General features: G+C 46.4%; 3 protein-coding genes, 1 long non-coding RNA gene and 1 other non-coding gene across 5 annotated transcripts; 3 read left to right on the forward strand and 2 right to left on the reverse strand.

The window, feature by feature from the left end:
• On the forward strand, positions 81–1347 carry LOC8067585 (PRA1 family protein B2). The gene has a single exon (XM_002448826.2). The coding sequence runs from the start codon at positions 415–417 to the stop codon at positions 1087–1089; it is 675 nt and encodes a 224-aa protein (XP_002448871.2). The 5' UTR covers positions 81–414; the 3' UTR covers positions 1090–1347.
• On the reverse strand, positions 2538–2610 carry TRNAK-CUU. The gene has a single exon. It is a non-coding gene; the product is annotated as a tRNA-Lys (tRNA).
• On the forward strand, positions 6014–10395 carry LOC8079975 (probable leucine-rich repeat receptor-like protein kinase IMK3). The gene is made up of 2 exons (XM_002448827.2): positions 6014–7957; positions 9447–10395. The coding sequence occupies exons 1-2, from the start codon at positions 6175–6177 to the stop codon at positions 10115–10117; spliced, it is 2454 nt and encodes an 817-aa protein (XP_002448872.2). The 5' UTR covers positions 6014–6174; the 3' UTR covers positions 10118–10395.
• On the reverse strand, positions 14833–16283 carry LOC110435430. The gene is made up of 2 exons (XR_002453088.1): positions 16197–16283; positions 14833–15599 (listed from the first exon to the last, which is right to left on the reverse strand). It is a non-coding gene; the product is annotated as an uncharacterized LOC110435430 (long non-coding RNA).
• LOC8067587 (laccase-23) lies at positions 15595–20371 on the forward strand. The gene is made up of 4 exons (XM_002448828.2): positions 15595–15853; positions 16217–16625; positions 18825–18953; positions 19047–20371. Exons 1-4 carry the CDS (start codon positions 15716–15718, stop codon positions 20132–20134), a joined length of 1764 nt encoding a protein of 587 aa, XP_002448873.1. The 5' UTR covers positions 15595–15715; the 3' UTR covers positions 20135–20371.

The raw sequence follows: 20754 nt of genomic DNA on the forward strand, positions 1-20754 counted from the left end.
ACCATTGTTTTTTTTAGTAAAGCACTTTGCTTATTTTCTTGGCAACTACATAGCCCTTTTTCTAACAAGACTGAAATCAAATTATATGTTTTTTTTAACTATACAAACTAAAATTTGTACATAGTTTGCTGTTGTGTTTCCCCCCTCCTGTTACATAATGAGCAGCTCTGGACAGAGCCAACAGGAAAAAAAATATTCGTCGAAAATATATGTCTGTAGAATTAGTTTTTATACGCCATTCTCACCAAAAAAAAAAAACAAAGAAATAAAAAACATGCACCGTGGTGAAGCGTTGACCTGTGTGTCGGTGCGGTTGACGCGGCGGCCCATTTGTATTCCATCTCCATCTCTGCGCGTCCTCTCCTCAGATCCACCAAACCCGCCGAGACACACAGATCGCCGTCGCCGATCGCCATGGCCGCGGCCTCGCCTCCGCTCCTCCCCACCACGGTCGTCCCGGCCGCCGCACCATCCCCCGCGCCCACGTCCCTCTCCTCCGCGGACGCCGCCGCCGACGCCACCACCAACCCAGCGGCGATCCGCGCCTTCCTCTCGCGCCTCCTCGACAGCACCCGCCGCGCGCTCTCCGGCGCGCGCCCGTGGTCCGAGCTGGCGGACCGCTCGGCGCTCTCCCGCCCAGACACCCTGGCCGAGGCCACCTCCCGCCTCCGGAAGAACCTGGCCTACTTCCGCGTCAACTACGCCGCGGTCGCCGCGCTGTGCCTGGCCGCGTCGCTCCTGGCGCACCCGTTCTCGCTGGCCGCGCTGCTGGCGCTGCTGGCGGCGTGGTGCCTCCTCTACGTGCTCCGCCCCGCCGACGCGCCGCCCGTCGCCGCGTTCGGCCGCACCTTCTCCGACCGCGAGGTGCTGGGTGGCCTCGTCGCCGCGTCCGCGTTCGTCGTCTTCCTCACGTCCGTGGGCTCGCTCATCTTCTCCGCGCTCGCGCTCGGTGCGGCGGTCGTGTGTGCCCACGGCGCGTGCCGCGTGCCTGAGGACCTGTTCCTCGACGAGGCTGACCAGGCTGCTGGTGGTGCCGCCGGGAACCCGTTGCTGTCGTTCATCGCCTCCGCCACCGGAGGCCGTGTCTGATGAGTATCTTCGTTCTCACAGTCATCTGGATGTGTACTCTTGAGTTGAGAGACAGAAAAACCATTATCATTTTTTTTTGCATTCTTTATTAATCGATTATTACGTGGAAGTATACAACAGAAAAGATACTATAGCTAGAGTACACAAGGAAATGAGATATTGGATTGTATCTGGTGGTGTTCCCATGGAACTGCTGTATCGCATCTACAAACGTGATGAGCAGAAAAGAAATGTTATTGTTATGTCTTGTTATTCATAGCATTATACTCCCTCTATGTTAGTAAAAGAAATCGTTTTGGATAAATTTTGAAGGAAAAGTCCAAATTACTCCCTTTTTTTTTTTGCGAGCAAATTACTCCCTTTCAAGTTTAGCATATGTCGAGATTACCTCTTAAACTTACATTTGGTTCAATTTAGGCCTTGTTTAGTTTCCAAAAAATTTCAAGATTCCCCGTCATATCGAATTTTTTTGGCACATGCATATACATGAAAACAAAAACTAATTGTATAGTTTATCTGTAAATCACGAGACAAATTTTTTAAACTCCCCGTCATATCGAATTTTTTGGCACATGCATATACATGAAAACAAAAACTAATTGTATAGTTTATCTGTAAATCACGAGACAAATTTTTTAAACCTAGTTACTCTATAATTGGACAATGTTTGTCAAATAAAAATAAAAATGCTACAGTATCGAAATCTAAATTTTTTTGTAAAACTGGTGGGACTATAGTATTTGTATTTGTATTTTTTATTACGATAATCAGTAACAATTAAGCACCACGAATTTTGATTCAACTCGCACCTGTAAAATGTTATTGCATGCACTATCGTGTTTTTTTTATATTGGATTTGGGCTTATTGGAAAAAGACATAACGAATTTCCTTTGAGCTGGCACCTGTAAAAGATATATACTTGCATGGAATTGATTATGTTTTGATATTGGATTTGGACTTACTTTTGGCGATGATCTAAAAGATTTCACCGCAAGTGGGATGAAGGGAGATAAGATTAAGGCCTTGTTTAGTTCACCCCGAAATCCAAAAAGTTTTTAAGATTTTTCGTCACATCGAATCTTACGGCACATGCAGGAAGCATTAAATATAGACAAAAACAAAAACTAATTACACAGTTTATCTGTAAATCACGAGACGAATCTTTTTATCCTAGTTAGTTCATGATTGGACAATATTTGTCAAATAAAAACGAAAGTGCTACAGTAGCGAAATCCGAAATTTTTTCGAAACTAAACAAGGCCTAAAAAGGAAAAACCGGAAGTGGTAACAGGAAAGGTAAAAGGGAGATAATACTTTTGGCGATGATCTAAAAGATTTCCCGCGAGGGGTAACAGGAAGGATAAAGGGAGATAAGATTATAAAAGAAAAAACGGAAGTGGTAACAGGAAAGGTAAAAGGGAGATAAAGATTAAAAAAATAATAAAAACGCCCACCGTGGGGCTCGAACCCACGACCACAAGGTTAAGAGCCTTGCGCTCTACCGACTGAGCTAGACGGGCTTAATTGTTTAACTCAGTCGGGTTTCTTTACTAGACTCTTGTTTGTTACTGTTGGCCTCCTTTGCCAATTAATTCAGTCTTAGCTAATGATACTGCGTTACTGCTCCATATGTTTTGCTATGAGGCTATTATGCCTCGAGTGTAGCATGTTCAGTTTCACGCTATGGCCTTTTAAGTTGCCACGAAATCATATTGGGGTAACCATAATATTTTTTAATAATTCATATAACTTCAATTCATACTGTAAATTGCAAAATATAAAAGTCATGAAGAGAGACCGTCCCAAATAATTTTTTTATGATACTATATATTTATTATCTTGCATACTACATAATCAATGGGTAATGCAAATCAGCCGATCGAACACACACAAATTTTAGAAGTGGAGTCAGAAAATATATAAAACAATGTAAGTATCGTGTTTCCAAACATAGGGCTCTACTTTCACACACGTGTGCATGTACCTCTATAGATGGAGTTAGAGCAAATTCAAGATTAGAAAGTATGGACAAGTTTCTTATATTTTAAAAAATCCTATCAAAACATACCCTGCCATAACATGAAACCGGTGATATATATGCTTCATATTTGTATACTAACTTACATAATTGTGGGTATATATATGATTTTTCTTTACATAAGTAAAAAGTAAATGGCAAGAAATAATGTATATGTTGGGGTACATAGCTATCTAGCTAGGTGGCACAATCCAGAAAGGTTTGCGGAAAAGAATCAAATCTTCACGGCTGTGGACTTGGATAATCTCTTGGGTGTTTGTTTCCAAGTCAAAAATGCACAAGTCACCATCATCATCCATAAAATTCTTCATAAAGAATATCTGGTTTGCTTTCAGTCCCAGAGCGCTCGCTGGGCAAGAAGCCGCCATGTTTGAATCCTCCAAGAGAAACACAACGTCGCCAATGTCTTGCACCCTGTGCCAACAGTCTTGTGTTGAGGAGGGAAAATTCCATCCTGTGCACCTCTATGGCGCCAATGTTGTTTGGATTAAAATCAACAAAGCCAATGGTGACTACAAAGAGTTGATCATGCGACTCAACAAACCAATGTGTGCCCGAGGACAATCCTTCAGGGAGATCGACCAAATGGATGCTAAATTTCTGGAACTTAGGCCGGTCGTCGTGATTTGCCGATGAAGTGCAGCTGCAGGACGAGAAATCTATGGCGCATATGTCTCCTTTAGATTTGTTAAAGTAGATTTTCCCTCTGAAGGAAGCCATGTTGCCGATGACATTCTTGATAGGACGGCGACGACGACGTGCCTTCTTCCCCTTTTGTGGTTTTGGTATAGATGGATAGTTACCGACGTCATAGGTGCAGTGTCTCCACCTGCTACTGCTGTTGTCGTCGCCGGTGGCGGTGTGGCAATACCAGAGCTCAGGCGCGACACGACTGAAGAGCACAACGACACATCCTGGGTGAGCTGGGTTCTTGTGGGAGAGCAGACACTTGGAATGGTCTGGGATTTGGTGCTCCTCCTCTACGATATCCGGCAAGGGAAGCTTGTCGCCGGTCACAGACAAGCCGAACACACCGTGTCGTGGTCTTGGGCGAGGAGTATCCAGCCTTGTGGAGTGCTCCAGCAGTACATGCTGCTGTTGCCTGTGGTTACATGGCCACGCTCCATGTTCCTGTGCAGGCTTTGCTTGGATATGCTGAACATGAGCATCTCGTCTTCATTGTCCTGTGCTTGGTCGTCAGCAGGTTGATGGTGGAAGACAAGCAAAGGCAAATAGGATGACATGGACGATCCAAATTTAGTAGCGTCGTCGGCGTGTTCCACCGCCATGGTTTCTTCTTATTCTTCCTGGACAAAGATGATGGGGATCCACCTGTAGGGATCAGAGCGGGGTTTAATTAGGCTGCAGAAAGAAGAACCATGTATAGATAGCAGCTGCCTTTCTGAATCGTGATTTAGAGTTTTATATGTATCTGGTACATCGATTGATGGCTCTAACCTGGTCGATCAGCCGTGCGCAGTTTGGGTCGCCGGACGATCGGATAAGCAGAGTAGAAAGCAGTCGATCCGGTGAGCAGCCGAGCAGGTGTTTTCTGATCTAATCTTGAGGTACAACAGGTATTACATGCATGTACACGTAGGTTTTCTCGCTCGCTTACAACTCCTCCGTCGGATCGGAGTTTCTGGAATTGGAATTCGAATTCCAATTGGCAACGTGCCAAATTATTGGATCCTGGTCCAATCTCTATTTCTATTTCTAAAAATCCAACTCCAATCCCCCGGCGCAACCACCGCGCGCACAATCCATACATAAAATAATTCAAGAATTTTATAGGTAGGTAATCGAAGCACAATATATGGAACGGTCGGAAATTGCCGCCAACTAGTGATGATGAGAATGCACATCCCCGCGCTCCGTTGCCGGCTCAGCGCGCCCTGCCCCGGCGTCGGCGGCCTCGCGCCCCGCCGCGCTCTCTGTGCGTTGTAGGTTGTGCTCGATGAACCGCGCGCCTGCTGCTACGCGGGCATGCTACGCCTCTGTTGTTGATGGGCGACGGCGACGGCGGCGGCGGCGCGGTGCTCGATCGTCCGGGAAGGAGGCTTGCTCTCATCCTTTGCGGCCATGCGAGAGGAGAGCACCGTTCCTCTGTTTCTTTTTCCGCTAGAGACGAAGACGACCAACGAGTCAAAGGCTCTGTTTTAGCTTTGATTCGGGAGTAGGCATGTGAAGCGCAAGGGTAGTAGTTGCCAATTTCAAGAGTTTTTTTTATTGAAAACAAATAAATGTAATATACCTATTTTTTAAAATTTTAATTGGGATACCAATTGGATCTAAAAATATTACTATCTTTGTTTTATATAAGAGTAGTGGGATTTTTTTATATTAATAAAAACTATAAAATATTATAAATAATTGAAATTACGGTCAAGAATGGTCAATGGTAATCAATTTGGTGTCAAAATACTCAGGAAGCCATCAAGAGAGTGGTATAGGGGAAAACAAAAAATTATTATATTTTTTTTAGTCTAAAGATATTTAAGTCATTTCGCAGCTCCATAAGCCACCATGAATATGGAGAATGACTTGGGAGTGGGAAAAAGAAAAAAAAGGACAGACGAGGCTCGAGTGCGGCGGGCAGGTGGAGTGGTTCGCGTCCGCGCGCCTCTGTGTGTCGTGTGCGCCAAGGCCAAAACTTGCCTAACGGATTGGCTTGGAGCAGTGGGCCCAATACCTGTGTATCGAGATATTCCTCGACGGGACCCATTCAGCCGGATTCATTGGGCCCAGTTCAAGACTGCTGTCGTTTCGCAACTAGCCGTTGAGGAAGAATGGGAATGAAATAATTAATTAAAGGAAACCGCCCTCCAAACCCTCGTGACCGCTCTCTCAGAGTCAGAGCTGCAGCGGCAGCTGCTGCGGGCCTGCTTTCCCTTCCTCTCCGACTCCGACGTGCCCCACGCCACGCCACGCTGCCTCCACTCCACCTCCCTACTAGCCGTTGGAGCCCATTCATTCATTCTTTCCTCTTCTTCTTCTTCTTCTTCACAAGGTTGTTCAATGCAGGCCGGCCAGGCAGCAATCTCTAATGCATGCTCTCCTTCTTCCATCTCCGACCAACACTCCTCCCATTTCGTCATCCCAAACCACCACCATGCCGCCGCCCCGGAGGCCTCCACCGCGCCTTCCTAATCGCACCATCGCCGCAGCATCCACGCTCCTCACCCTCCTTTTCCTCTCCCCACCACCCACCTTGGCGCAGCACCACCCGACAGGCGACGGCGTGGTCATCTCGCAAGCGGACTACCAAGGCCTACAAGCAATCAAGCACGACCTCTCCGACCCCTACGGCTTCCTACGCTCCTGGAACGACAGCGGCGTCGCGGCATGCTCCGGCGCGTGGACGGGGATCAAGTGCGTGCTCGGCAACGTCGTCGCCATCACGCTCCCCTGGCGCGGTCTCGGCGGCACGCTCTCCGCGCGCGGGCTAGGCCAGCTCGTCCGCCTACGCCGCCTCAGCCTCCACGACAACGCAGTCGCGGGGCCCATCCCGGCCTCGCTCGGCTTCCTCCCGGACCTCCGCGGCGTCTACCTCTTCAACAACCGCTTCTCCGGCGCCATCCCGCCCTCCATCGGCGGCTGCGTCGCGCTGCAGGCGTTTGATGCCAGTAATAACCGCCTCAGCGGTGCCATCCCGACCGCCGTCGCCAACTCCACCAGGCTCATCCGGCTTAACCTCAGCCGGAATGAGTTCTCCGACACCATCCCCGTCGAGGTCGTCGCGTCCGCGTCGCTAATGTTCCTTGACCTCTCCTACAACAACCTCTCCGGCTCCATCCCCGACGCGTTCGCCGGGTCCGATAAGTCGCCGTCTTCCACCACCTCCAAGCTCAGCCTCGACGACGACGACAGCAGCAGCAGCGACAACAAGGAGGCCATCACCGGGACCTACCAGCTCGTCTTCCTCAGCCTATCGCACAACTCCCTCGACGGGCCCATCCCGGCGTCCCTCACCAAGCTCACAAAACTCCAGCACCTCGACCTCTCCAGGAACACTCTCGCCGGCGAGATCCCGGCCGGGCTCGACAACCTCACCGCCACGCTCCAGTCCTTCAACGTGTCCTACAACAACCTCTCCGGCGCGGCGCCGGCCTCGCTGGCGCGCAAGTTCGGGGAGCCCGCGTTCACGGGGAACGTCCTGCTCTGCGGCTACTCTGCTTCCACGCCCTGCCCGGCGTCCCCGTCCCCCGCGCCGGCGTCGCCCGCGGAGGAACCACCGTCGCGCGGAGGGCGGAAGTTCGGCAGGAAGGCGCTCGTGCTCATCGTCGCTGGGATCGTCGTCGGCGTCCTCGTCCTGCTGCTGCTCTGCTGCCTCCTGCTCTGTTTCCTGGGCAGGAACAAGAGGTCTTCCGGCGGTACTGCCGGGACACGGAGCGGGAAGCAGGCGGCGGGCAAGGAGGCCGGTGGTGCTGGCGCTGGTGCCGCCGCGGCCGGGCGCGGCGAGAAGCCAGGATCCGGTGCAGCGGAGGTGGAGTCCGGCGGGGACGTGGGTGGCAAGCTCGTGCACTTTGATGGGCCGCTGGCGTTCACGGCCGACGACCTGCTGTGCGCCACCGCTGAGATCATGGGGAAGAGCACCTATGGGACGGTGTACAAGGCCACGCTCGAGGACGGCAGCCTGGTGGCCGTCAAGCGCCTCCGGGAGAAGATCACCAAGGGGCACAAGGAGTTCGAGGCCGAGGCGGCGGTGCTGGGGCGGATCCGACACCCCAACCTGCTGGCGCTCAGAGCATACTACCTTGGACCAAAGGGGGAGAAGCTTCTCGTCTTCGACTACATGCCCAACGGCAGCCTCCACTCGTTCTTGCACGGTTGGATTTCTTCTCTGATACTCTGTTCATTCTTCAGTACTGTTCATTTCTGAATTCTGATATACAGTATGGTTCACAAATCGTAGCTCATAGCTAATTCCTTCAGCTAATGTTAAGCAATTCGTACGAGAAATGCTTGGGACACTGCCAATTGAATTGACAGGGGATTTCGCTAAGTATTGGGGAATTTGTATGTCAACAATTCTAGCTTGTTAACTGCTGTGTGCTAGTATGTTTCAGCAAATGCTTGGTCTGGATCTGAACATCTACAGATTCAGTCATTGGAAGACTGGTACAACTGTGATTGTGCTAGCATTGCATTTTCTTTTGATTCTAAGCTAAAAGAATGAAGTGATTTTAGACCTTAACGTCCTAAAAATCCTCTCAGTCAGAGGTTCAGAGCATCAGCAGAAAAGTTCAGTAGTATGCACCGACTGCTGGTGCTACTAGGTTCAGTGAAAACAAAAACATCACTTGTGCAGTTATGGGCCAAACAAATTAAGGATATATTTTATGATTTGCTGTCCAAGCAATGAAGTAAAGAGCTTAAATTCATCGCCTCAACATTGTTCTACCGCCTTGTTACTTGAAATATGTTTATAATCTTTTCCCCGGCTAGAAAATTTTCGGCATTCAATATTCAACTCTTAAATAATTATGAACTGAAACTCTGAAGTTGCTGAAACCACATGTCCCGACAATTGCGCCTGACAATTGATGGAAATCTTCAGTATTCAGTATTCAATTCTTGATTGAACTGCTACATCGGCAGCATTCAACTTTCTTCTATGATTTCTCAGTCGACATTCCTTTCATTTCTGGAACTTTGACACTAAAACTGACACTCTGAACTTTGATGTTTGCTAATGATCTTGCATAGTTCTGTTATTGGGACACTGATGTAGTTCTGTTAGCCGGTTGAACTTTGACTTGCATAGTTTGCAGAGTTTCAGCTAATGCTCTTGATTCAGGAGTTGTAAGACTTAGACATGTAAAAAATCCTGTCAGTCAGAGGTTCAGAGCATCAGCAGAATCGTTGAGTAGTACGCACATGCACGGACTGTTGGGGGCATTTTTGGGCCAAACAAGGGATGGATTAGGATTTGTAGTTAAGAATTGATTGCCTCAACATAAAATTTGTTGATAATTTGTCCACAGCTAGACATTTTTCGGTATTCAGAAATCAGAACCTTTTGAACTGAAACTTTGTAACAATTGTGAACTGGAGCTCTCAAGTTAAATTGACTCTGTTTCCTGTGAATTGGGCCTAAGAATTGATAAATTAGTTATTCTTTGTCAAGTAAAGGTCAAGTTATTGTTTGGAAAGTACCTCATCACCAATGAGCATCATTCAGTTTTCTTTATGAATTTTGCTGATAAATTTTCCCCATTTTATTCATGTCGTTTCTTATTATCCATGCGAACTGAAACTCTGCACTTCGACACTGAAACTGACACTCTGAACTTTGATTGTTTGCTACTGGTTCAGCTCGCGCGCCGAACACGCCGGTGGACTGGGCGACGCGGATGACGATCGCCAAGGGCACGGCGCGTGGCCTGGCGTACCTCCACGACGACATGAGCATCGTGCATGGCAACCTGACGGCCAGCAACGTGCTCCTCGACGAGCAGCACAGCCCCAAGATCTCCGACTTCGGGCTGTCGCGGCTGATGACGACGGCCGCAAACTCGAACGTGCTGGCGGCCGCGGGCGCGCTGGGGTACCGCGCGCCGGAGCTGTCGAAGCTGAAGAAGGCGAGCGCCAAGACAGACGTGTACAGCCTGGGCGTCATCATCCTGGAGCTGCTGACGGGCAAGTCCCCCGCCGACAGCACCAACGGCATGGACCTGCCGCAGTGGGTGGCGTCCATCGTCAAGGAGGAGTGGACCAGCGAGGTGTTCGACCTGGAGCTGATGCGCGATGCCGCCGCCGCCGCGGGGACAGCCACCGGGGACGAGCTCATGGACACGCTCAAGCTCGCGCTGCACTGCGTCGACCCCGCGCCGGCGGTCAGGCCCGAGGCACGCGAGGTGCTGCGGCAGCTCGAGCAGATCAAGCCTGGCCCTGAGGGCGGTGCTGGACCGAGTGAGGAAGGTGGCGCCTCGCATGTGCCGGCGGCTTCTGCTTCTGCTTCTGCTTCTGCAGGAGATGATGAGTAGCAAGCAGCGGCAGGCAGGAACTACGAGAAAAAAGAAGCAATGGTTTAGCTAGAAAGAGAGATATTTAGGAAATTCTTTGATTTGTTTGTTCAACTGGAGGGATTGGATTACCCACCCCCTTTCATCATTTCTTGCGTTTCTAGGTATTTCCAGTTTGTATAGGCAAATATTATTTGCACTAGAATCATCGCTGTAGCATCTACGACCAAGGATGGAAAAGAGGAGAATACTACTAGTATTAATAATGCAATTTTTTTTTTCTATTTGATTTACTTGTCTGGGTCTGGCCATGGGCGGTGGTTGATCAGCATGACTAGTTTCTGAACTTGCTACTGTTGGGTTGTACAGCAATAGCCTGAATCCACAGATTTGACAGTTACAGGTTGCAGTAGTACTGAATTTGCGTTTTGTGAATTGTGAGATCACATGAACAAGGCACACCAAACTACCTACTGAAGATATGAAGTAATATGCATGTAAACATTTCACTGCAAACAACACCAACAGTTCTTCTGAAAATGTAACTGCATGTGTCAACATACACATTCTACAGAAAAGGTTACAGAATTGACGCATTGGGTGGGGATTGAAACAGTTTAGTTATGTCAGACTTTGCAGGACTCTGCAAACAACATTTTGTGAGCGCAACAAGACAAGAAGCACATATTGTGAGTTGTTGAGACAACGGTGAAAAATGAAAGAGGAGAATATATACTCTTATAGTAATTATGCATTTTGCTGTTTGATTTACTTAACCATGGCGAGGAATTCAGGATGGTGCGGTATCATGAATAGTTCATGAATTTTGCATAGTGGTTCATGCCATCCAACAGTTGGACTTCCTGTGTGTGGGACTGTGGGTTGTGGTTGCAGTTGCCCAGAATGAGGAGCAGTTGTACTAAGATGAAACCATCAAGGTGAATCCCTATACTAATAAGCATACTTTGGGGTGGCAAAAGGCACCTAGTACTAGTCAACTGAAGAAGCTTGTCTAATCAGCTTATTGGTTAGGCAATGCATGCAAAGGAAGCCTTTCTAACCAACCTTTTTCATGACCGGTTACTATACTAGGCTGCATGCCTGAAAATAGCAAGAGTACCAAACATCACAAGTTCCTAACCACTGTGTGTCTGGACCATTATAAGCATGCATGCATGTAGTTGTTGTGCAATCGCTTCAGGTAAAGACGAGGCATTGACTAACTACTCAAACGCTCAAGATCTAATGGTATACTTAAATAATATAAATAAACAGGAGTGACAATTGCTCCAAGATAAACACCAAGCCTCTTTCCTTTGCAGCTGCCGTGTTCAGGGTGAAATTTCACTGACAGACACAAAAACACTGCATCATCTTTATCAATTTCATCCAAGCACACAGGGACAACGTAGGTTGTTCTGCGCAGGCTGGAAACTCAAACAACCTACCTAACCTAGTTACCTATCCATGCAGTCAGAACAATCTGTGGTTTGCATGCGCAAGCGCAATCATCCAGTTTATTACTGCAGTCGGTTTTTGTTTGATGCCGGATGTTCAGACTTCAGCTTAAGCTGTCACTGATGATGAACGGCTTTCAGCCTCTACTAGACCGAATGTCAACAGATTGTACCTGTACCATTTCATGTAGTATGCCACAATTAATGAGTCTTCCGAGCATCTTACCTAAATATCCTTCCCTTTATCTTGCATAGGCATCAGGATTCAGGAGTTCAGGACTGAAGTTTGCTGTTTCCTGCTGCAACTGGAAACAAGCATGACCACACCAGACCATGTTTACATGACAACCTTTTCAACAACTATTCATTTCTCTCTATTGAGATATGGACGAATTAATCAAACCAAGTGCGAGTGTTAGTTAATTCTATTCTCTAGCTAGCTAATACTGTTCTTTTTGGCTCACCATGTTCGCACTTGTATCCTGGACGCTCTGGAAGGAACGGAACGCACGCTGCTTTCGCAGCGTGACGTCAAGCACCAGCAAGACCCTGCAAATTATCAAGGCAGAGGGGAAGCGATGGATTGAAGCTGGTGCTGTCGGTCTGAGAGCTCTTTCTCTTGGGTAGCTACGGTTCAGCTAGCAATAGTATGAGAACGTTTTGTTTCCAATATTTTTTTTTGAAAAGATTTTGTTTCCAATATGTAATACCGTAGTTAATTTGTAACGCCGTTTGCGGCACTCTTGTAATTATTATTGCTTCCTTCTAATATACAAAGATATGCACACTCGTGCGTATTCGAGAAAAAACCTTCTTTTGCTAACCCTCAAATGGTAGATATTATTTCTGTCACATTATTTCTCCTTGCAAATCAGTTCTTAATTCTTAGACTGATCAACAAGGTAATACCTTGCATTCCGTATCTTCATGTTTACATCAGTGGTTCATTACACCAATATATGAGGTTTCTGTGGCAACTATACTGTCATGGAAACTTGTTCATCACTTCAATAGAACTAGAAGAAAAATTCCATCAAGCACAGGGGGCCTAGCCAACTGAAAAGACAAATGATGGCATGTGCACTGCTGTGGACGAAATATTTCATCAAGACATGCCAGTCCATCACAGGCCCAAAGAAGCATGGGAAGATCATTGCGTCAAACTTATTTGTGACAAAAACTGCACGTGCTATCTCAATGTTGTTTGATGATTCTTTTGCTTCAATTATTTTAAAAAATAGTTAGTAAAGGTGCTTTAAGCTTAATTATTTTGGTCGAAGACAATTAGTGTTGGCCATTCAGTTGTAGTCTGATTGTTGGTTGCACGGCACAACTGCAAAATTTCTTGGCTCCATCTTCATGTTAACCGTGCAGCTAATCGTCACTAGGTTTAATTTCAGGTGTTTTAACTAATCACTGACAGAGATTTAATTTTATCATTTGAGATTCGTCTGATGTGTCACACCTCCATTACATCGCCAATAAAATTCAGATTTAAGATTGATCAGTCAAGCAGCGCTAAAACTTGTGAAATTGTATTATGGTTCTTTATCGAAAAGGTAACCTTCCCACCTCATGATTAATTGTACTCGGTTCTGAATTTTTGTTACTTAACATTGATGCAAGTTGAAGAAAAGTTGTGCCGACACATAAAATATATCATTTTGTTTTTTGAAGGACAAGTAGTGGAGCACGAACAAGAGTTGTTAGATGCCTCCAAATTGGCTTCAAGCTACATCTCAGGCTTGGTTTAATTAAGATATTTCTTCTAGTATTTCGCCAACAGGCAAACATCACCATTTTGTGCTGAATAGCATCTTTCTTTCTTGTCAAGGTTCTTGCTGTTCTTTCCATTTGACTTTTGGTTGCCTTGAATTGTAAGAAACAATCTGAGCTAAACAGTTTGGATACTTGCCTACTGAATCGATGAACAGTCATTCCCTTTGCATATATATGTGGTGGTTAGCACGTAGCACACAGCACGCATGTTGCTGTACTTTTGCCAACCACCACAGCTCGTGGACATGAATCATTTGATGGAACATGCATTTTACAATCTTTAATTTCATTTCCAAAATCTGTCAAAAATCTGTCTAACTAATAATTTGTTTTCATTGCACATAAGAGCGATTAAACTTTAATTACCATTAAACTGTTAAAACTTAACATTATTTTGATCATCCCAGATGCAAAATAAATTTGTATTGAAAATTCTTTTATTGGTAAAATAGAATAGTACATGTATAAGCCAGGAGTTAATTATATTTACTATTTATATTGGACCAATACCACATACATCATAATATCATATATTCGTCTCTGTTTAGTGGTGAAAGCAACAAAAAGGGACATTCTAGCCGTACTGATGTGCTTTTGATCTTTGACACAGAGAAAGTCAGAAATGTTGTTACAGTCAAATAGGGAGTTCTAATGCCATCTAAAATTTGGCAGTGCGATACCAACTACTAAAACTAAAGCAAAGACTCAGTTATAAAGCATGGATAGAGAGATTCATGCAACTCTTAATGTCATAGTCAAAAGGAGGAAAAAACTGTTAGTAGCCATCAGTGGCACAGGGAGGGGGACTGGGCCAAGACCACCCCACCTAATTCTGTACATTTTTTAATTTCAAATTTGACCCAATTTTATACTGCTGCACCCCCCCCCCCCCCCCCGCTCCCCCCCCCCAAAAAAAAAATACAAACACATTTCTGGCTCCATTGCGGTAACCATGTTCCTCCTTGTCTATCATGGGTCATTATATTAGATGTGAAAAAGAGGTTTCTACTGCAGGAGCAGAATTAGGAACAAAGTCTTTAGGTCTAAACAAAATAAAACAAAAGCTAAGGATCCTTAGTGGAAAGTGGAAGCATTTGGGCTCCACAGGCTATGATTCCTTAATTTATGCACAATGATTCTCCTAATGGAAACGTACGTAGCATAATTTAATAAGATAAAGAATCATGCGATGCAAAATGATCATGCTAAGATGCTGTTAGTTGCAGAGAGACGATCTATGATACTCAGTTTCAGTTAGGACATGTTTCTGGTGAACTGAAACAGTTAAAACATACTTGTTGATGAACTGAAATGAACAAGAGATGGCTATATATACATATAAAACCAATTAGCATGGACTGAACTCCTTTCTTTCTCTGTTTTTGAGAAAATTATTTACTGAAGTACCTATGCTGTTATTATTCGCTATCAGTCATCAGAGAAAGCGGATAACACGTTGATTTGATATGAGAAAAGGATCTCCAAAATGCAGTACGTACATAGTGTAGTTGATGCGTGTTGATTTTCATTTGATTCAGATGGCTACTAAACAAGCAGTGATCTCTATTGATTATGACAAGGCAACTAATGTGCGTAAATAAAATATTATAAATGTGCATGCAGTACACAATGAGCCCATTCAGGCCAAGCCATGATGCAACACACAATAAATGGTTGAGTATGTCCTTAGCTTCCTTTTAGGATAAGATCTCGTAGGCAATGCCACACTCATTAATCTTGACATCTTGTAAGGAATAAGGCTCTATCCAACTATGACCTATGGTATGATGGTGTTTTAGTAGTCAAATTCATTCACTAGGAAAACTAAACTTGTGATGGAAGCATGATCACAGAAGTTAGCTAGGTGAAGCTGACCAAAAGGCAAAAGGATGAGTTGGCCAAAATTACTAGTTTGGAACTCTGGTCTGTTTGAGAAGATGTGCAGTGGGTCTACCAACTGGAGTGCTTGTTACTGTCATTGGCATGCATGCATGGCATGGATCGAGTCAAGTGACTAGTCAAGGAAGGAAGGTTGTAAAAGCAAATTTCAAGAGGAAGTAAAGCAGAAAGCAGAATGTATGTGAGTGGAACTATGCATGCATTGGTTCATCACCAAGAGAATCAATTCAGGAGCTAATCACGCCAACCACAAGACCACCGCTGCCTATGACTTTGCAGCTACTATAAGCACCATTCTGTTTCCTTTGTACGTGATCTGTAGTATGCTGGTCCCTGCTGCCCTGCACCAGCTGCACCTGCACCTGCACCTATATAAACAGAGTCTTGAGCCTTGGCCTCTTGCATACAATCAATTTCTAAGGCCTTGCAAGAGTTAGTTAGCTAGGCAGGTCGCTAGCTACTAGGCAGAGTCGGCCTTGCAGAAATGCAAGCACCACTCGGCATGTCAAGCTCAAGCAGCATCAGTTGGTCATCGTACTCCCCCCTTCTCTTGACCACCCTTGCTCTAGTTCTCCTCTGCTCCCACCTCACCATTGCCAAGGAGCAGTACCATGAGTTCGAGGTAATGTAACTAACTAAATTTTGCAAAATGGACACCGTAGCACTTTCGTTTGTATTTGACAAATATTATCCAATCATAGACTAACTAGCTAGGCTCAAAAGATTCGTCTCGCAAATTACAGGCAAACTATGTAATTAGTTATTTTGTTAATCTATATTTAAGGCTCCGCAAGATTCCATGTGACGACAGAGAATCTGAAGAAAATTTTTGCAAAATTTGTGAGGAAGTAAACAAGGCCTAAACAAACTGAGAGAGTGACTACTGCTCTACTACGTACTGATCGATCGAACTGCAGATCGATGCCAAAGGATCAAATGCATGCATGCCTGCATGCCTTAATTACCTGTCTGAATCTGAATGCAGGTGAAGGAGGCGACAGTGACGCGGCTATGCGGGACGCAGCGGATCATGACGGTGAACGGGGAGTTCCCGGGCCCAACGGTGGAGGTGGCCGAGGGCGACGCGCTCATCGTTCGCGTCGTGAACCGGGGCAGCTACAACGTGACGGTGCACTGGCACGGCGTGCGGCAGATGCGCACGGGGTGGTCCGACGGGCCGGAGTTCGTGACGCAGTGCCCCATCCGCCCCGGCAACTCCTACACCTACCGCTTCACCGTCGCCGGGCAGGAAGGCACCCTGTGGTGGCACGCGCACAGCTCCTGGCTCCGCGCCACCGTCCACGGCGCGCTCCTCATCAGGCCGCGCGCCGGCGTGCCTTACCCGTTCAACGACGGCAATAAGCCGCCCGCCAGGGAGATCCCCATCATTCTAGGTTCGTACGTCTGCCGGCCACTCGATCTATTTATTATAGTATATCTGTATATGTATATACATCTCTGCCTTAACATATATACTCGATCGGTGATCAATACTACTGCTATATGTTTTATTGCACTTGCCATACACACAAACACGCATAGTAATTTGTACTGCCATTTGTATGCATGCATGACGTGCAAAACATTTGATGAGATTTAACATCCATCTCATACCGTAGCCGGCGCTCGGTAGTTAATTCCTCTATTTTAGATTATAAGTTGTTATGAACGTATAGTGTATGTAGAAAAACAAAAATAATGACTTAGAATTTGAAACATAGATCGAGCATAGTAATAACAGTCATGTTTCCGCCAGCACATTTTCGATGTCCTCTCGAATCGATTTTTTCTTCGATGTCCGCTGACAAAACGACCTCACTTTCAATGTCTGCCAACAAATTTTGAATGTATCCTCATTCTCTTTTCTTCCACAGAACTACTCTCTCCATCCTAATTAAATTGCAAGTCATTCCAAGAATCTTGGAGAGTCAAAGTATTTTCACGTTTGACCAAAATTATAGAGAAAAATACTAAGATTTGTAACGTAAAGTGAGTATACTATGAAAATATAATTAAGAAAGAATCTAATGATACTTAGTTAGTACCATAATAATTATTATTTTATAATATAAATTTGGTTAAACGTAGAAAAATTTGACTCTCTAAGATTTTTGGAATGACTTACAATTTGGGATGGAGGGAGTAGCAAGTCAGGGAACATAAAGACAGGCCCAAATTTGGGGTGAAATAAATAACTAATTAAGCTTCAACCCTAGCTACTAGGTGCTAGTAAGACTGAAGAGTGTACACCCACAGTAAGCTCCAACCAACTAAGCTCATGATTGGCCAAGTTTAGCGAGTTAGCTAGTGTGGTGTGTAGCCCACACGTTATATACATATATAGTGTATGATTAGCATTTCTTTTTTTTTTTTTGTGCTTTTCCCGCATGTTAATCAGTGTTATCATTCTGTTAGTTAGTTAGTTAGTTGGAGACAGCTTTCTTTCTGGCTAGGCTCTCGTATTTGCGTACGGGCTATAGCAGAGCAGCGGCTGCTGTCGCCGCAGCAGAGTCAAACGAACATGCAACGTCATCATGTCGGATCCATTTTACAAAGTGAACATATGCACCTTTACACACCAAACGTCATTGGCACATCTTCCTACTACCAAAAGGAAAATTCGTCATTGACGGCCGGGCACATAAAAGTTCTTCTTTTCTCATGACATAGTATTGTTATCCACGTGACATTCTTCTTTTAGCATTTAGTCGATCATATATATGGCACCGACTTGTGGGCCAACACCACTCAGACACCAATACCATGCTCCTCTTGTGTTTTGTTTCATTTTTCAGACTGACGAATCTGAATCAATCTGTATATTTTGTGGTATAGTATTTGTCATGAAAGGTTGCCGCGCTTGATTGCAAAAGGAATAGCATTGTGTGGGTCGATCACTACTAGCTAGTCTAATCTAAGGAATATATATGGGCAACTCGTCTGATCATATTGTTGTTGCTAACGTTAGTATTACAAAAATATCATCAGTTGGTTTTGCTAGAAAAAGTTATACTTGCATCTGAAGCATCCTGAAAGCCAAACAACTGGCTTTGATCAGATCAGAGCAGGTCCAGTTGGAAGAAATGATTTCCTTCAGAAGAATAACTCGTATTCTGAATAAATTAATCTATATAAAAGAGCTTTATTTTTGCTAACACTTTTCAAGTTGGGTAATCAAAATGGCATCATTAGACTGCTGCTTTTCTAGTTTTCTTTGGGCTGCTATTGTGGCCCACATTCCACACAAATAGGCCTAACATGCATGTACCCTACAGATTGTCTCCAAAAAAAAAAAGCATGTACCCTTCTACCATCTGTGTTGAATAAATGGACAAGTCCTTCTCTTTACAACCAAAATGAAAAGCTAAGCATCTACTAACTCTTGTCAATCAAAATGATGATTGCAAAGATATATAAAAAGGTACATAATAATGAAAACTAAATACAAATCCTTCATACAAATTGGTGTAGCAAAATTCTAGATGTTGAATTGCATTATTGTTGCAGATACTTCCACAAATTGTAGTGTGGACGTGTTTTTTCTTAGTGACTAAAGTGTGTAATTTGTTGTCGGCACATCCGGATGGAAACAGGGGAATGGTGGAACATGAACCCCATCGACGTCGTCCGCACCGCCACCCGCACCGGCGCCGCCCCTAACATCTCCGACGCCCTCACCGTCAACGGCCAGCCCGGCGACCTCTACAAGTGCTCCTCCAACGGTAAACAACGACACACACCTAGCTACCTACTCTCCAGTGGCCAGCGGTGGTGTGATCGATCGGAAATGAAACTGAAAGCTGCTCTCCCGACAGGCACGACGACGTTCGCGGTGAAGTCCGGCGAGACGAACCTGCTGCGCTTCATCAACGCCGCACTCAACACGGAGCTCTTCGTCTCCCTGGCCGGCCACACCATGACGGTGGTGGGCGCCGACGCCTCCTACACCAAACCATACACCACGTCGGTGCTCATGATCGCGCCGGGGCAGACCACCGACGTGCTCGTCACCTTCGACCAGGCCCCCGGCCGCTACTACCTCGCCGCGCGCGCCTACGCCAGCGCGCAGGGCGTCCCCTTCGACAACACCACCACCACGGCCATCTTCGACTACGGCACCGGTGCCACCACCAGCAGCCCCGCGATGCCGACGCTCCCGGCCTACAACGACACGGCGACGGCGACGACGTTCACGACGAGCCTACGCGGCCTGCGCAAGGCGGAGCTGCCGACGACGCGCGTCGACGAGAGCCTCTTCTTCACCGTCGGCGTCGGCCTCTTCAACTGCTCGAGCGGGCAGACCTGCGGCGGGCCCAACAACACGCGGTTCGCGGCGAGCATGAACAACGTCTCCTTCGTGCTCCCGTCCACCACCTCCATCCTGCAGGCGCACTACGCCAGCGGCGGCGCGACGTCGGCGCCCGCCGGCGTGTTCACCGCCGACTTCCCGGCCAACCCGCCGGTGACGTTCGACTACACGGCGCAGAACGTGAGCCGCGCGCTGTGGCAGCCCGTGCCGGGCACCAAGGTGTACAGGCTCAAGTACGGCGCCGCCGTGCAGCTGGTGCTGCAGGGCACCAATGTGTTCGCCGCCGAGAACCACCCCATCCACCTCCATGGCTACGACTTCTACATCCTCGCCGAGGGGTTCGGCAACTTCGATGCGGCGACGGACACCGCAAAGTTCAACATGGATGATCCGCCGATGAGGAACACGGTGGGCGTGCCGGTGAACGGGTGGGCGGTCATCCGGTTCGTGGCGGATAATCCGGGGGTGTGGCTGATGCACTGCCATTTGGATGTGCACATCACCTGGGGCCTCGCCATGGCGTTCCTGGTGGAGGACGGCGTTGGGGAGCTGGAGTCTCTGGAGGCGCCGCCGGCAGACTTGCCTGTCTGCTGAAAAGCAGGCTCCAAGCAGCATTAACAGCACTTGCAGATTCTAGTTTTGGCCATTCATCTCTGCTAGTTGAATTACCTGATATGCTGATTATTATTTGGAACATTCCATGTACCAATTCACTTTTTTTTTATCTTCACATCACAGCACAACCTAGCTGTCTACATCAAAATTCATCAAGAAACATGTATTCTTGTCAATTTAATTCAATAATATAATACTCCTACTATTGAAAACAAAGTATACTCTGTAGTCAGTTACAGTGATGTCATGGTTCTTCATCAGCTTCAATAGAGGAAAAGGTGGTTCACTGAAGTAAAGCTGACACCCACAAACCCACAACACATTCCAAACTGCTGCGAGTCACATAGCATAGTAGCATTTGTCACAGCAACTTGGGGAGGGCTCTCTGAATTACAATGATTGAGTATAGCACTGTACGTGTACTACTAGTGGCTGACCCATGCCTTAGTTACAGGCTTACAGCAGTGATTTTTCATGTTTGCAGAGTGGGCCTAATGGTAAGTTACTGGTGGGCTGGGCTCTATAGGCTGGAACTCCTTCAAGAGGGTATTTGTTTAGGACCGTTGTATCCATTGCAGTTTGGGCCAAAATAGAGTTCA

Source organism: Sorghum bicolor, chromosome 5, assembly GCF_000003195.3.
Source record: "Sorghum bicolor cultivar BTx623 chromosome 5, Sorghum_bicolor_NCBIv3, whole genome shotgun sequence".
Classification (NCBI taxonomy): Eukaryota; Viridiplantae; Streptophyta; class Magnoliopsida; order Poales; family Poaceae; genus Sorghum; species Sorghum bicolor.